Genomic DNA, 18,027 nt, shown 5'->3' with positions numbered 1-18,027 from the left:
AAATGCATACCAGGTTTTTTTTTTCCATGAGAAGGACTGGACAGAGGTATTCTATAAATGCTAGAAATTGTAGAGCTACACTTAGAGAATGGGTATGAAAAAGATTATTGAGAGCAGGCAGCATAAAGAGCTAAGGATAAGATGAATAGAGGTGATGAATTCAGTTGTAATACGGTCTGGTAGCAGTGGGCACTTTTATCCTTTGAGCAATACAAGAGGAGGAGGAGGAGGACTCAGAGTCATTTGTCTTGGCAGGAAGCCCAGGTTGCAGAGAGTAAAGGGCTAATGAAAGGTCTGAGTTGAGATGGAAGATGGAAGAGATAGAGCTGTCCTCTGAAGATGCTCTGTTTTTGAGCTACTTCGATCAAGAAATGGAAGCAAAATCTTTTGCTTACTTGGTCCAAGCACAGAAGCAGGAATATTTAAAAAGACATGAGGAGGTAAGACTCCTTAGTGTGAAAATGACAGTCTCATGATGTGAGGGAAAGGGCGAGGAAAGAGCAAAGGAGAAGAGTTAAGGAAATTTTGTGTGGTAGGCTTTTGGAGCATTAAGCAAAGAGCTTTCTTGTTTTATAACAGTACACTTAATAACTTAGACTGGCAAGGAAACATGATCAATTTACTGTATTTATCCTCTTTGCTGTGCCATTCTTATCTTCTTATTTTATCTTTATTTAATATTTCTGAAGCCTAGAAGATTTTTAAAACATTCATTTGTCAAAGATTCAACTCAAAAGGGCTTTTCTGAGGCTCTGCAGATGTTATGGTGCAGGGGCAGGGAAGAATGCACTGTATTTACAATTCTATTCCTGTAACAGATAATCAATACATTGTGCTCTGCTGTGTTAAAAAAAAAAAAAAAGAATGAATATGAGTGCCAAACTGTGACGATAAGCCCTTTGTGTCTGGAGTGCACTCATTTTCTAAGGATTAGAGGCTGTCCTTTATCAGCCAGTTCACTTCTGAAAGTCCATGATAGATTGCTGCTTGCCTGTCTGCTCCAAACAGCAGCAACCTCAACTTTATCAGCAAGGAAACCGCCAAACACAGCTGTCAGTAGGTAATGCAGAAATATTGCTTTCTCAGGGCAGACCCTCACAGGCAAATCTTAAGTTTTTCTCTGGAGCAATAAAAACTGCAATAGAAAGAGGACTTTGGAAGTAAGGTATACAAACAGCCATTTCTTTCTTTGTTTTTTTTTTTTTCTGACTTTTTTTTTCTTTTTCTTTTTTTTTTTTTTTTTTAGGGGAGGGGGAGGGTTGTTGGAGTAGTTATTTCCTTTGTGCTCAGGCTGAAGGGAAATGGTCCTTCAGCATCTATTCTAATGTGCTCATTTATCTAGTGCTGGAAGAGTTGTGGGTAAATGGGGCTAAGGTCTAACACATAAAGAAATGTCTGCCAGCAAGAGATGTTTTAGCAGGTTAATGAGGAACTTGGTAACAGCCTATCAGGGTCATTGCAAAATCACATTTCTTTTTGCTGAAATCACTTTAGCCTTTTAAAACCACAAGAAAATACTCTGCTACTTTACGAGGAGATTTTGTTGAATTGAAAATGGTGTAGATAACATGTTATTTTTGAGTATTTTTAGCAGACGTAGGAAAAAAACAGTGTGAAAATGAACATCTCTACTCGCTACTGCAGTTGGTGGGCCAGAGGAGGGCAGGGGGCCTTAATTTTGTCAGCTCAGATTTGCTGCACTCAGATTTTCTCTGGAGAGATTGCAAGGGAGACTCTTCCCTCACCAACAAGCTATACTGCCCTGAGGCTTCTCCTACGCTAGGGTACAGTGAGTTATCAACAAAATGGCTCCAGGATCCAAAAGTTACACTGTGCCCAAGCGGCTTGTGAAAAACCAACAAAGACTTGGGTGGGTGCTTGCAGCCACAGCAGCACTGGGCAGGCCTGCACGCTCAGAGGCGAGGGCAGAGTCCCACTTTTCTTCAGTTGCTGAGTCCAGTTTTGGGCAGGAATTAAGATTTGCGGTTGTGATCAAGCACTCAGAAGCTTTATGTGTCTGGAAAGTGCTACGGACAGTTACGCTGCCCTGCAATGTAACTTCAATTTGTCATCAAAAAGAAACACAGCCCTTAAAATCAACAACTATTCTAGATTTTTTAATTTTCATTTTTATTGGAGCATATTTGTTTACTAATTCAGTTTACACTGCAGATTGGGGAGAGAACTGAGTTTTACAGGCTCGCTTTTTAATCTCACCAATTTTTTGCATGGGAGCAGCTGTAATGCAGAGATGGCTGGGTGAGATACCTGAGCAAAAGCAATCAGTTTGGCTCTGCCACTGCACTGCTCCACGTGGCTGAAATTATTCTGCTGAAAATCAAGGTAAACTTCCCCATCAACATTACACTGCTGCAGCCATCCTGAGACTAATACTCCAGCTGCATCACCTTCTGATGTTTAGGTAGATTTTCTGGGGAAAAAGAGCTTATTAAAAGTATATTAACCTTCAAAGTATTTCTTCCAGTTCTCCCACTGGTCCTGAAAAATCCCCTCTGAGAAACAAGAGCTACAGTATTTATAAAACTCAGCTTTTCAGTTGGGCGATCTAACAATTCATCCCGGAAGCCAGTTTATAAGGTCATGTGTGGAGGAACTAGGGCTCTTAAAAATTAGTTGTGGCATAATTATTTACTTTAGAAAAACAGTATTAACTTTTACTCACCACTTCTCCTCCTCTACTTGAACTCCTATGGACTGGAACTTACTGGTTGTTTTATTTTCACCTGATTTGGTGGATTCTTCAGCACCATCAACCTTAAAAAAATTAACCAGCTAATTAGAATGCATTTTAGCAGAGATCACCCAGCTACTTACAATTTCTATGCATGATAACTACTAAGTGTTTGCACATATAGCTTGTACCATAAGTACCCTCATCTAGTCAGATAGTTTATCTGTGGTGTGCCCATTTCTGATGTTATTAGTGAATATTCATCATTCTTGTTAATCTGTAAAGCATTTCTGTTAAGACAACATTCAGCTTGCAAAGTGCAGATGGAGTTTATCCAGTATTTTATGGAGGCTGGATGCTCACATTTGCCAGAGCAAATCTCTGAGCAGCTGTAACTCCACTTGACTGTGCTCCACCATTTGTTTGATTTTACCTGTTAGTCTGTATGTGCATGCATATGTGAACTCATGTCAAAATTATGTGTTTATTTTGTTTAAATGTTAGTGCCCTGAATCAGAGCACTGTACAGGTAAGATTTAAAGAAAGCAAATGCGACTCTTGGATGCATTTTCTTTACTGCTTCATCATGCAAACAGGTGTTCCCCAGGAGCACTGTCAGGAGCTTTATACCACCTCTTCATCTCTGTGAGGAGATTTATACTGATGGTATAAAGTTAAAATTTAACCACAGATGTGTCTTTGAGCAAAACTTCTGGGTCCAATCAGTGTAGCTGTTAATTCCCAGTGCTATATATGACATTGTTAGTCATACAAGAAAAAAAAATTGCCGGCACAGAGAATATTTGGACCACAGCAGTGTTATGAAGTGACCTGTGGATCCACTCTGACCTCAGGTGTACAAAATCTCCTCCTGTAGCTAGCATCTGTTCCACCAGTAACTAAGCTTCTTGTTGAGAGCCAATTGAACAGCCTATGCAGGAAAAAGTGCTCAAGGAGGGACAGCAGTTACAGAGCCAGTGAAGTGAGGTACTTACCTGAAACTGAAGCTTTTGGGGAGATAACTACACCTTAAATCCCATAACAAATCCCATAACTGACAGAGAGAAGCAACCTTTTGATGGAAGCGTTTTTCTTTGCTTTACTTTGCTTGTTTGCTGAACAGATTTACAGCAAAGGCTTGCCGTGTCCTGGGAGTGACTGAGGGGTGCAGAGGAGGCACACGGAGGTTCATCACAAGTGCACATTTAGTTTATTTGTCAGAAGAGGAAGCAAACCAAGAATATGCTTCTGGCTAAAGTGGCTTGCCCTGCTCCTCAGAGATGGGCCAGTACGGTGTATAACTGGTCTAAGTTCAGTCTAAGCCTAAACTAGGCTCCCTTTACAGTCAGTGGAGAGAGACTGACTTCATACTGCCAGTCAGATGGCGGACAGCTTACCTACCTATTTTAGGGCAGCTGTTTCTAGGAGAAGTCATTTCTGGCAGCAACAACTATCTTACAGTACTTCCACTCCCACACTATCCCTTCAGCTGCAGCAGCATGACTGCTTGTGCAATGATGCTGCAAAGTGGACCAGACAGCAGACTGGCAAAGTAGTTTTCTTTTATTTGTGAAGCCTGTCTGACCCTCCAAATCTCATTGATGGGCACAGCTGGGAGGATGGCAGGGTGCACAGACAGGAATCCTGTATGGGTGTATCACTGCTGAAGGTTTAGCTTCATGTAATCCCACCTTTAGGTGTCTCCATTGGTTTGTACACAAAAACTACCCTGGCAGCCCCTCTATGTACCATCCCCAGGCAGCTTTCACATATGATTATGCTGGTCATCTGTAAATTTCAAAGTTTTAGAGAGAGATTTTCAAAGGCTTGAACAGCATTTGGGGCTCCATTTTCCTCAGATCTCAGGAAACTGAGGCTCCTATACCTCTCAAAAGCAGCATTTGTTACTTGCAGCAACACTACCTTAAGGAGAGGCAACAGGGAGGTGGTATCTCAAGAGCCATGATTCACATTACCGTTGTTCATTTTGGCTTCTGCAAATGCGGAAATGATTTCTTTCTACCCATTATTTTGCAGTGTGCTTGCCGGCTAAGGAGTCTTTGTTGCTTTGCTCAGTGAAATGAGGGATTACAACAATAAAATGGCACTTTAGGCTTGGCTGGGTATGGGAATAAGTAATAGAAGAGCTTTCTTCTATCCCTGTCCCACCTGGATCTCCCTCCTGTGTTTAACACTGAACATCAGCCTTTCTTTCAGAATATACCCAAAACAAAAGGCTGTAAAGCAGAAAAAGGCTACAACAAAGGCAGTGAACTGAACCCACAGGCAATAGTAATTAGTGCCCTTCCAAGAAGAAGCAAGCGAAAAGTCACAGCTTCTGCAGGAGCTGCCCCTGGGATGGCATACTTCTACACAGCACCTCTCATCTCATCAGGCTGATGCAGAGATTTCATGGTAAATTCTTAGGCTTTGCTAATCAGATAAGCCTGTCCAGGCACATAGTGCTGTGCTTACAACCTCCATCTGCAAGAAAAAAAAATCACGTCTTCTTATGAAGGCTGATAAACTGTGGATTGCTATTCTGTTTGCTTGGGATTCATCTCCCATCAAAACTTGTGTCGATTCTCTGTTGATTGGAAGTTCAAGTACTTCGTTGCAAAAGCTAATCCTGCAAGCAGATAGTTGGAGTTCTATGTACATTCTTTTGGGGGGGTGGGTATGGGAAAGGTTAATTAAGAAAGCAGATTAAATTGGTCTAGTTTATTTGCTCTTCTCCTTTCTGTAAATAGGAGTGAACTTTGGCAGGGTTAGTTTTCTTGTTTCATTCCACTAGAAGTAACAAAATGTAATTTTCTTTAACAAGGGCAAATCAGAAGGAACTTGTCCTCTGCTCTTGAGGCTGAGATAGGAACAACACTGCCTCATTCAAACGGCTACCAGTCATTATGAAATGCATGAATAAGCAGTGACAATTAATTCTGTGAGGCTGCATGAAAATATTTTTTGGGTGATAGTGTAATGTAAATCATTGTTTTACACATTCCCTTTCAGTGATTTAATTCATGCCTTTCTGACCCCTGCTGTGTTATGATTCATAGATTAGTGCTCATGTGTGTAATTTAACAGAACTGAATAACAAGCAGCAAGGAGACTTAAACAAATCCTCTCATCTGATGTTTTTACGATAAATTAGGAAAACATCATTAGTACCATCCAGAATGATTACGCTGCTGTGATTTCTACATAGGTACCTGTCACGAAAAGAAAAATACACAAAACATCGCATAACAAGCAGTAAATTAGATGTAGAAATCCAAAACAATGGCAGGCATATAATCCATGTCCTGTACTGTACCTGTATTCCAATAGATAAGCATCTGTTTTTCTTGAAGTGGTCCTTCTTTCTATCTTCTACTGCAACGGTGGCAATGGTTGTGGTGGTGGTGACGGTGGCAGTATTGTTCCCTACGTGTTGACTTGCAGGGCCGTGTATCTGCGCATTGGCAGCTTCAATAGCAGCTGTTAGCGCCTTCATACTGTCCAAGCTCTCTGTGGAGTTGCTAAGTCCAGACTGACTGATGATATCTCCCCTCTGTCCATGCCCATCCATATATGCATCTTGGGCAGACTCTGTGCTGCTCTGGGCTGTGATGGAAATAAATGGTTTGGTGGTAGTTCTTGGTGGGACTGGAGGTGGTGTCTTCTTATAGGTGGTAATGCAGGATGACACTGGAAAAAACATATGAGAGTTCTTGATTTATTGATGTTGCAGGGAAAATGGATGCAAATATGATCTCAAAGCATCAGTGAGTATGGACAGAGCAGATGTAAGGGCTCCAAAGAGCCCCCAAAGGCTCCAATGTAAGTGCCATGGAATTACCTCACTTATCAGTGTCCTTTGTTCCTACTAATCTACGTGGCAGAATTGCCAGTTGAGGGAAGTAAATTATCTGTTTGTCAAGTTCCTCCTTAGTCTTTTTAGGATTGTTTTCTCCAGTATGTTTTCTACTAACATTTCTAAGTCCCATGGGAACAAGTCCTTCCACCAAAAAACTTTTGTTCTGCTCATGGCTTCCAAACAAGATTCACAAGGATGATGAATCTCCAACAACTTATCCTAGCTAAACCGTACTTCATGCAGTTTTATTGCAATTGTTTTCTGTCTCTCTACCCTGTCCTACTGTATTTACCAAGCTTACATAGAGTTTTAAACTACATGTTTTGATGAGAGAGAGATCCCCAAACCATCCTAGGTCAAAGTCTGTTAACATTCACTATGCTTGGACTTGTGTATTTCTTGCTATGAAACACCTCACTTGTTGCACAGACTTCTCAAATACTTTGAAATGCTTTGTAAGCTGCTGAGGGCATATTTAAAATAACATTTTGCCACACATAAATTTCTAATCACTAATATGACATACCAGTTCTGGAAAAAAATTGCTTGATTTTTACAGTCAGGGATTTAGTGTAATGAAGTCAATGGCTAAAGCCTGTCAATCAGTGGGACTATTTAAAGGAAAGTGTAAGTGTAAATGTTTGCAACAACAGAAGCTTTAATAAAAGTTTATGATAACTCCTTTTTTATATTTTGAAGGCCATGCTCTGTTTTTAAGTGCTGCTATATGGATTTAGAAGGTTAGCTTGAGGTTCCCAGGTTAAAAACTATTGGCCTCTGTATACAGAATTACATGCAGAAAGCACTACGTGGAGATAAAAACATATTCCTTTATGGGATAGTTTGCAGCTCTGTATTACTGAAGTCCTGGAACGCTTTCAAAAAACAATCATGATATGCTCTGTTTTTTAAGAAAATAAATGCAGGCATGAACCTGTGGAAAGTTCAGACACAAACATGTTAACATAAATTCTTATTAACAGTAATCATATGGCAAGAAATGATTAATCAGATCATTTTAATTGGCAGACGTCTATGCCACCCACATAAAAGGTAACTCTACTACAGCTGTTCTGCTCTCTGTTTGCACTGTACGTGCTTGTCGAGCCAGAAGCCATTATGGTATTAATTTGACTAGCTCAGATCCATATGCCTCATACCTCCTGACAGCTGTAGGAATATAGTGTAAAAGGTGTTTCCAGGACATGAAATCACACGAGATTTTTTTTTAAGGACTCTGGTAGAAATTTCTGATAACGTGTCTGAACTCATGTTAAACACGTTGAATGCTAATGGAAAAAGAGTGTTTCACTAAGGCAGTAAGGGTTTTGAAACTATGATTCACTTCTGAAGAATCAAACAGAAGCCACAGCATCTTTGAGAGAAGGGACGGCTAAAAATGAACTTGTCAAATTTTAACTCCAGAGAAGTGAATAGTTGATAGGGGTTAAAGGTGTTTTTTAAAGTGCTTATGACAAGACCAATACCTGGAACTAACAGAAGGGATGACGATTTTATAAAGGAGATTGTGAATTTTGTGCCGTTCCTCACTGGTTTTGATGCTGCCAAAAAGCATTTGTTGCAACTGTGCACGTTCAGGTAAATCAGCTGCTGTTGCTGCAGCACAAACATTTACTCCAGGAGTTAACGGAGAATTGTGGAAGCTGCTGCTTGGGTGATGATATCCCAGAAATGACCCAGGTGGTTTGTGGTCTGGAGAATGTTCTTTGAGTGGTGAAAATGCAAACTGAAATTCACCCCTGAAGAATTCAAAGCTTATACATATGTGTATATCCAGGTAACGCTTTGGGAAGCTGGTGCCAAACTTGTTTAGTAGGTGTGCAATGCTACTTTGCTACAGTGAAGTGTAAATTGCACCATTTGAAATACTCTAGGCAAGGTCATTGTGGAACTCCTGGGGAGATGCCAGCACCCTCAAGACATCCCAGCAAGGCACAAAAGTATCATTTTTCCTACATAACAGATAGGGAAATGATAATGAAACACACTTGACAAGGGATCTTAGGTAGGGGAGAGAGCTTTGAAAATAAAAACTAAGCCTTAACAAGACTGGTCCGCACGTCACTGGTCATGCCCCACTAGAAAGAGAGTCAATAGCAACTGTCTATCGACAGCTACCGGGCGCTCTGGGCACAGCAGTACAAATACAGAAACGCTTGATTAAGATGTCTTTCATTCTGTTGGTAAATGTACTCAATGAGGAGTCTAATCCACACGGCAACGAAAGTTGTTTGCACTCAGCTAATTAAATCTGAAGTTCTTAAGAGAGGGAGAGAACTGACAAGTCATATGGTGAAATTGTAAAGAGAAACAGCAAACGTTCTTTTAGCAAGTCAAAACAAATCCTCAGTTTCCTGGAGTCACGCAGCACATACTGTACAGTGCCGGAGAAGCAGAGTGTCCAAGTCATAAAAGAACCCCAGGCACTTCATTACTGGAAATGATGTAATCTCCCGCCGCTCCTCTGCAGAAATGACAGCAAAACAATGCTCGGGCCGCTGCCGCCGTCGGAGGCAGCTGTGCTTTAAATGTCGTAGCTGGCTGAGCCCTCCAAATGACTGAAGCACAACAACCAAGGGGATTCGGTGCATCAGTTTGTCTCTGGATGCTTTCAAGAACCTGGCAACTTGTGTCATGGCAACCTGAAGGATCTGCTGGCTTTTCAAGTGGCTAACAGTATTTTAAATGCTAAGCTGCTTTGAAAAACAAAATGAGTACTCCCCAAGAAAAATGACAAAAACCTTGGTGCTCTCCTTGTGCAGCCAAGAGAGCCTGAGTATTCAGTTGGTGCAGGAAGAGCACATCACGGTGCTTTCTGTCCCCACGGGCAAAGGGGATGCTCTTCCATCCAGCTTTCTCGCAGCAGAGATGGACTGTCCTGTAGGAGGACTCTGAGGGAGAAGATTACAGGATCACGGGATGTGTGAAAAAGATGGAGAAATCCTCACTTCACACAGAGGGAACTTTCCAGGGGTTTTGCACATGAAAGCTAGTTTAATTCACATCAGGAAGTGAATTTAAAGGGCTGTATAGATTCCCTGATAAATACATTCTTGGACAGGGATCAAGGAACGAAGTTCTGTATGGATATTTATCTGACTGGAGAGTCAAGTCAAAGTAGTTTAATTTTTCATTAAAATTGTTTAGACATGGATTTAATCAGAAATATCTTTTTCTGAACAGCAAAAGTGTATGTGAACCCTCAGTTTGTCACAATATAGACTAGCTTTTCCTATTATTTTCCAGAGCACACATGCTGCTGGAGCAGGTATACATCCCTCTTCTAGGACATATGCAAGGTTTAATCCAGAAACTAGTTAAATCATGTGCAAGAATCCTCTGACTCCCAAAGCACCTTGAATCAGGCCCACCACTTCCAGCTGTATCAATCTACCAAGTAGTGCTCTCCTTTTCCTTTTGATCTTTATCCTATTTCTGTGGCCTGCCTTCGGGTTACAGTTTAATCCCAAATACCTAGTGAAAAAGCACTTTCTCCAGATTAAAAAAAAAAATTCATGGTGTTTGTCCTCCTAGCCAGTATTTCCAAACAACTAGCTCATGGGACAGGAATTTGGAACAGGGAGTGTCAACCACCCAGTTCAGAAGGAAGTCTAATGATAAAAAAAAATAATCCCAGATTGCATAATAATAAAGGCTTGAATTTGAATGTTTCATTGTAAGAGCACTTCAGTTGTTTAAACATGCTCACTAGGGAGATGAGCCCTCAGGAACAAACATCAGCACACAAACACAGATTTTTAGCTCATTGAATGGGTGCTCAGGAGTACCCCAAGGCAGATTAATACTTGTGAAGAGATCAAATTCATGCAGTACTTTGAACAGTTCAAGTGATGAGATATGTAAGCAATATCAGTCTAATTTGGCAGTCTCGTATAAGCTTGGTTAACAAATACAAGAATAAACGAAAGTGCAAATTTAAAGTTAATTAAAATAATAGTGGTTCTCTTGAGAAAAAGAACTAATTCCAAAGTTTGAAAGGAGCAGCAAAGGACACAACTTTTGCACAACTAAGTATTAAGGTACAAGGCAGGAGTTCTTCCACCCCACACAGATGGACCTCAATCTTCTGATTTACTGTCTGTTAAACAGGTGCGTTTACAGCAGTGCCCTCGCACCTCACACAACTGCATCACAAAACAAGCAGGCACGACTGCAGCCCCCGAGCTCCGCACACAGAGGTGCAGTACTTGATTTGGCTTGTTAGACTCAAACAGAGCTGTTTTTCTCTTTACCGTGCACTTATATCCTCGCTTTGTTGAGGTTTGAGGGGGGAATGCTTGGAAATGGAGTGTCAGATCCTGTATTGTTAGTTTTAGATGCAAAAAATTGGTATGAAAATGGAGAATGCATTTTCTTAATAAAAAACTGTTTTCAGAGGACGCAGAGATTTACTATTACAAACAAACTGAAATAAAGATTTTCCTAAGAATTTCTAAACTGCCCAATGGAATGATACCAGAGTGAGTTATGGGTGCCATTATCCCAATGAGAGCTACTGAAATCGCTGTACCATGCCATCTTCATGGTTCCACCAAGGCCATGCTTTGCTGGTACACCGCTCGCCCCCTGCCCCGCCCCAAACCAGAGATCTTATCCGACCAAAGCTACACTAGGTTTGGAAGCAGGCATAACTGATAACTAAAATCCTGCAGAAATCTATACAAAGTATCTGAGCTATCTTTACTGCACACAATAGCACCACAGTGTTAAGATTTAATATCCCATGTACTCTCAGGTCTAAGAGCTGGTGGTGGTGACCTTTTCATAAGTCTGGACATTTTTCTTTGCGGGTAGGGTGCCTTCAGCTTCCCAGCTGGATACAGTAAGGGACCTCCTGAAAACTAGGAGAGGGGTGAGACTAAATATGGCTCATCCTCCATCTCAAATGAATTGAGCTAGAAAATCTGCGTGTGCATAGCCAGTGGATGACAGGTGAATATTTCTCCAGCAGATTATTTTTTCTTTTAATGTGTACTTCTGGAAGCTGCTAATGCCAGTCAGAAGATTAATTGCTATCCCAGGGAAGCTGAATTAGTGTACAGAAAGCAGGTGAGACAACAAAAGGTGTCTGCTAAATGCAGTTTATTACTAGGATATCACCACAAATTATGGATGCACAAAGTTCAGTGCATGTAGGCTTTCTATGAGACCCACTTCACTCCTTGTACTATATAGCCATACCTGAACTTCTCTATACCTATGTCACCATGCCATAGGGGAATAGAGAGCACAACACTTGTGGTCCCCTAGCTTTAAACTGAGTATGATGTGGGTGGGATGGAATACCCTGTTGGTCAGGTTTGGGTCACCTGTCCTGTCTGCTCCTCCCCACGTGTGCGACACTTTACAGTCCCTTCCCTTGTGGAACAAAGAGACCCAACAGGGACCCTAGTTCCCACAGCAACAAGCATGCGTAGTCAACTTCAGAAAGTAGTCACTTAAAAGAAACTTAACTGAAAAGTCTGTCCTAGTCCAAACCAGGACAACACAAAAATTACCAGTACATTAACAGCACACAACTTAAGCAATTCAATTCATTTGGCCTCAAAGCCAAGAAGTCTATGAACAACTGAAGCTCTGGAAAAAAGGTTTCACATAAACTGAAAGTCATTACCCGAAGTGGATCATTGCTAGGATAGCTTATAATGCTTTACTCCTAAAGCTGTGATCTTTAGTGGTGTCAGGCAATTAGGACTTGGCTTTATCTTTTGTGAAGGCAGAGATAAAATAGGTAAGAATATGATCATGTGCAAACCCTAGATTTCATTTCAGTTAATGCATATGAGCTACCTTGCCTTCTACATGGAGTGAGCAGCTGGAGGGGACAGCAGTGTCATTTACTTCTGCCATTCCCTCACTAGCAGCTGTCTCCATGAGATTGATGGTGCTTTACAGATGGGTTTGATCCTGGCCATTGGCCCATGGGACATTGTGAAGCAGTATACCCATGGATGACATATAAACAGCTGCTGAAACTGAAATTTAGTCAGGCTGAGAGGGAAGTCAGAAGTGAAATTATTTTGGCCTTGTCCTTAAACTCTGGCTACCAACAAAGCACCTGGAAAAACACCACCAAGAACAGCAGGGATGATGACGCGAGTCTGTTCCAGACAGATGCTCTCTCAGAGCAGTGTGGTCTTTTTTAGTAAGCATGTGAATTATTTACCATCTCTTTTCATCTGCACAGCATTTTTTCCTGTGAAAACTGGGGAAACACTGATCTACAACTTAAACTACGTATAGCGATCCATTCAAATGTTTTCTGTACTTAAATACTTCACCAAATCGTTCATGCTTCCCCTCCTTTTGGAGCACTCATGGAAAACAAGAAACATTATAATTTCAGATAGGAAAAAAGGATACTTAAAAATATTTCATGTTTCAGAACTTACATGTCATAAAATCACCATGGTAAGAAATTCGTAAGCTTTCTGAATATCAATACATTAATCTTAGAGAAGGCATTTATAGAAAACAGAGGAAACCTTCTGAAATATGGTAGTTTATCCCACTTAGACCAAGAATGTGTAACAGGAAATAAAAGTAATAATATGGATCTTGATGAAACCAGATCCTTTTCCCATATATTTTCCAGGAAGCAACTTCACTGGCACTTAGATATAACACTTTGTTATGTGTTACTGCAGCACTCTCAAATTCCAGAATTTGCATCTTCTTCCCCCTAGCAATACTGTTATTAAAACAAAACGGGCAATTTTTTTTTAATGTGAAGTTGTACTAACCAAATACAGAGACATATATGTAAGCAGCTATGTAAGTAAAAACACAGTGCAAGAACCAAAGTCTGGATTTTCAGAAACACAGTGGGTTGAACTTTTTGCAGTATCTAGCCACCTTAGCTAGGAAGATGTATTTTAAAAGTTTCAAATCCAAGTGCAATCTGAAAAACTAATCGCTTTTTTTTTGACTAATGAGGAATGGTTGAAGGTAAAGTCTTGAGCTGCAAGAGCTCATTACAAGTTCTTGGGGCTAATCACTTGAAAACCTGTCTCTTATTTACATTTCTAAATTGGATCTGGATTCTTGAAAACCTGACCTGAACTGTGAATACACTTTCCAGATTATATGAGTAGCTCTTTCAATATATAGCTGCATAGTGAGCATGACAAAGTGGAGCCCACATTGCCGCTCTGTTTGAGCATATTACTGTAGGCGCTATTCCTCAAAATTATCATGTAAGTTTGTTTACTAGTGGTTCTGGATGTATTAATATACTCTTGTATATATGGTTTCCCTTTAGTTACAAATAGAATGTTAATATCTGAGCAGCCAATGCATAGGAGACTTGAATCCTGTCAAACCTGGAGATATATCAGGGTAGATGTGTGGTCAGAACCAAGCCCACACATTACTCACGAAGCAAGTACTGTGGGTCATGCCCTCCTTTACAGCTCATTAAGAAGCACTGAGTTTTGTCCTTCCTGAGCCTCCGCTGTCAATCTCTCATCCTTCCATGGTGGCAATGGAGATAACTGATGATAAAGCAAGTTTAGCAGTCAGTCATTTTAGGATGAGTTTGTCACAAATTTGATGGAGAAACTGAAGGTTGAAATTGTATTTCTTTTGTCACATAGAAGGTCGGACTAGAGAAAAATTAGGATTCTCCTCTTCTAAATCTGTGAACCCCAGATACTAACCTGTGAACCTAGAGGAGACTTGAGCAAGCCAGTTACCTCTGAGTAATCTGATCATGTGGCATTTAAGTTAGCTAGATATTAATGTAGTTGGATACCACCATTTTCACATTACTGCAAGGATTTTCTTTTTAAGTTCTTCACTGCAACTAACTTTCAAAAGGCAGTATTTGGCTGGGGTATTGACACTTCCAAGTGTGATTCCTCTATAAGAAAAAATGACTGTAAAAGTTGGTCCCTCTTCCTCAGTCTGGAAATGTACCTTCTTTGTTTGGTGCTGATGTTAGCAAGAAAACAAGCTTCTACTGGTTTTTACTCCCAGTGGTTTTCTGAATGCTTAATCAACTTAAGGTAGGGTAAGCAGAATTCTGTATCATTGCACACATTGGCATCAAGCTGGTCTCAATGAATTTGATTAGTAATGCATCTAAATTGGCTTAGAAATCAATTAGTTTAAATTGCTGCAAACCCACCCCTGATGTAGACACATTTAGAAGTGGATATGACTGATAAGGTCTTTTTTTTAAAACTTAAATGAAAATCCAGTGGAAATAAGAGTAATTCATTCAAAGAATTTAACCCAATTTACTGTATAAGATCACTGATTTTAAACTGTTTTCCTTTCATGCCATGGTGTGCAAACAAACTGTACTTTGTTATCAATTACATCCAGCTGAATCCACTGAAAACTGTAGAGGTATAATTTGACCTGATGACAACTGGTGAAGTTCGAGAGCCCACTTTAATTTTCTAAATCAAAATCAGTTCTCAGGGTTGCTCTATTTGAGTTCATTTGTACCTGCATGATTTGGTTACTTTTATATATGGGATTTTTAAAAAGCTACAATAAAACAGAACACAGTGAGCAGCATTGTTACTAACGAACTTTTCAAAGTTGACCCACACTGGGGAAGTTCTGCACTATAAGACAGGTATATATATGTGTATGGGACAGTTATATTCCCCCAGTCATTAGGGGACTGGTATACACTGCGAGTATAGAAATGTAGGTACACCAGTTTGCATGTTATTCAACCTTAAGGCTGTTCAGAAGCTTTCAAGCAATCAAGAAAGTAATTGCTCTGACATATATTATTCCAATGTGTTTAATACAACCTATATGAGATGAATTTTACTATTTTTGGTACAGTAGCCACCTACTTTATTAAGCAAACGACCTCACGATGTTTATGAGTACAAGTTTTGATTCCTCACAGCAGAAAGCACTTTGTCACCTGTTCCAGCAAAGGACTCAAATCTCTTTAAACTCTTGAAAGAAAATATATTCTCAGTCCCTGGTGGCATCAAGGCTTTACTGCTCTCATACCATCTCAAAAGTCTACCTTTCAATTTGTTTTGAGAACCTTATTTTATGCTACTTGATATCTAAGATTATTTTGAACAGTTTGGCTAAGAGTTAAAAGTTATTCAAATGACAGCAATGATGAAGGGCTGCTATGATTTAATCAGATATATGTTGGGAAGAAACTGTACAAATGCCAAAGACAAGAAAATAAAAGCCAATACAAACTAGAAGAAGAATGTGATTGATAAAAGCAACGTGAACAACTTTTTAGATACTATAAATTGCCATGAATCACCACAAGAATGGATTTATATAATTTTATTATCTGTTTCGATGTAGTTCACTATAACTCAAAACTGCTATGCAGGTATAACAACATACTATGTTATTCTCATAGAGAATTACTAATAAACGCAAATGTAGAAAAACAGCATTCAGGAAGGAAACCATCATGTGGGTATTGAGCAAGAACATTTGTTCAGCCAGGGAAGTACTGACTTGTTTTCACACAGCCAGTACTGCATTCTTCAGCACACTTATCATTTTTGGGGTGTTCCAGTCCAAGCAGGAATGTCTACAACAAGCAAGTTATGCTCGTATACTTCCTGAAAAAACAAAACCAAACCAAAACCGAAAGCAAGAGCCACTTGCAGCAGGAAGAGGGAAGGGAAGAGGGAAGGGAAGAGGGAAGGGAAGAGGGAAGGGAAGAGGGAAAATTATGACTAAATCCATGCTCCAGGCTGAACAGTGACTTGTCACTTGAGAGAGGGAATTATGAACCAGCTCAGAAGTCCTGCCTCCCCTGATAAGGTTATCAGATGACCTGCTAAAAGTCACCTGTCAGGGCAGATCCTCTAGAGCTGTGGGGGAAAAATCCAATCCTCTCTTAAATGAGGAGGAAATGTAGACAAGAGGTTTACACAAGAAATTATACTTGTCTTTGGCCAAATTTCAGGTGAAATAGCAAAACTGACTCAAGCCCAAGGACATTAACATTTTTCAAAACCTAGAAAAAATGGAATTGTTTGGTCAACAAGACATATGAAGGAGGCATATGTAATGTGTATTCTGTGTTGAGAGGAATTAAAATCTACACCAAAATCTGATTTATATCTTCCCATTTTACATTCAAATTAACAAGTTACGTCCTTGCTCAGTGACAGGTTTGAGGTCACTCTGAGTGACCTCATCCGTTTATCTATTTGCTTGTTTTTATGACAAGAGCCCTAGTTAATAATGCAACAAATCAGCTGAAAATACTGGCTTGGCATGAGAAATTCCTAATGATCAGCCTGAGTGTCCTGAGCTGAAAAAATACTGACATCTCATTTACAGTTACTGTAGTGTGCAGATAAGAGCATTTCAATAAATCTGAGCACAAAAGTAAATTCTTGTGAGACCTGAACTAGTAAGAGGACAGCATGAGATCCCAGAAGACATTTAGACAAAGAAAGATGGTGGCCCTGGCACACATGAAAGAGGACAGAACAGTCTCGTGTTACTTCTAAACAAGATTTGAGTGAAAGACATTCTCATTTCGTTCTTAATGAAATAAGAACATTTCTTAAGAAATGCTTATAAAACAGGCCCTGAAGAAATTCAGATTCACAGTTTGCAGGAGATGTCAGATGCAGACTCCTGTAACTTCCTTGGAGATGTCAGCTGCATGTCTGATTATAGTTCAGCAGCTTTTTTGTCTATTTTTTTTATTTTATTTTTTATTTTACAAAACATCAGTTTAGTAGAGGTGGAAATTTTAAAACTTGCCAACATGATCCTGAAAATCTGATGGCTGAATTCATGTCATATCATTCCAGTGGCAAAAACCAGAGGTTTATTTTATATAATTTCCACAAGAACGCAGAAACATTGCCACAGTAAGGAACCAATGTGAGTAAACATTTCTCTCCCAAGCACACATAGAATTTATCTTTCAATTACAATTTCCTTTAGCCAGAGATTTCGGAATTAATGCTCATGGTCTCAGCCTGGGATAAACCTCCCTTTTCCCTAACCCCTAGGCAGCAAAATAGTATTAGCATTTCTTATTTTTACATAATTGTAAAAAATGCATGATGCATTTTGTACTGGTTTAGTTAAAAGGTAAACCCAGATGTTCTGTGCTAGCTAAGTTAAAAGGTAAACCCAGGCTGTCTATTTAATACGTAGAAGGAGAAAGCAGACACACCCAAATGAATCTCAACACTTCAAAGTATTTAGACCTTTGAATTTCTAGACTACAGAAATGCTTTCTGAAGTTCACAAGACCAATACAAAATCTTTGCAAACGCCAGCAAAGTGAATCCTCCAAATCTTTACAGTTTCACATGCACGTAGAAAATCCTCCACAGCTCTGAGTGGATGAGATGCAGGAAAGATCAAATTTTTAACCAAAGCTCCAATTTTTGAGTTCTCTCCCTACCATTTTCTTCCCGAGCCTGAAATTTCCTCTTCTTTAATCATCCTGCTAATA

The 18,027-nt window shown here is 39.9% G+C and overlaps 1 protein-coding gene across 4 annotated transcripts in view; it reads right to left on the bottom strand.

The window, feature by feature from the left end:
• DLGAP1 (DLG associated protein 1) overlaps positions 1–18,027 on the bottom strand; it is a 140,092-nt gene that overhangs the window by 23,174 nt on the left and 98,891 nt on the right. For all 4 annotated transcript variants that reach the window (XM_068396004.1, XM_068396005.1, XM_068396006.1 and 1 more), the window contains 2 exons: positions 6,009–6,382; positions 2,684–2,775 (listed from right to left, as the gene is read on the bottom strand). In XM_068396004.1, the coding sequence (XP_068252105.1) occupies positions 2,684–2,775; positions 6,009–6,382 (466 nt within the window). The remainder of the gene's footprint in view (positions 1–2,683; positions 2,776–6,008; positions 6,383–18,027) is intronic.

This window comes from Nyctibius grandis, chromosome 3 (genome assembly GCF_013368605.1).
Source record: "Nyctibius grandis isolate bNycGra1 chromosome 3, bNycGra1.pri, whole genome shotgun sequence".
NCBI lineage: Eukaryota > Metazoa > Chordata > Aves > Nyctibiiformes > Nyctibiidae > Nyctibius > Nyctibius grandis.
Note: the sequence above shows the minus strand (reverse complement) of the source record. Positions and strands in the feature narration are given on the sequence as shown.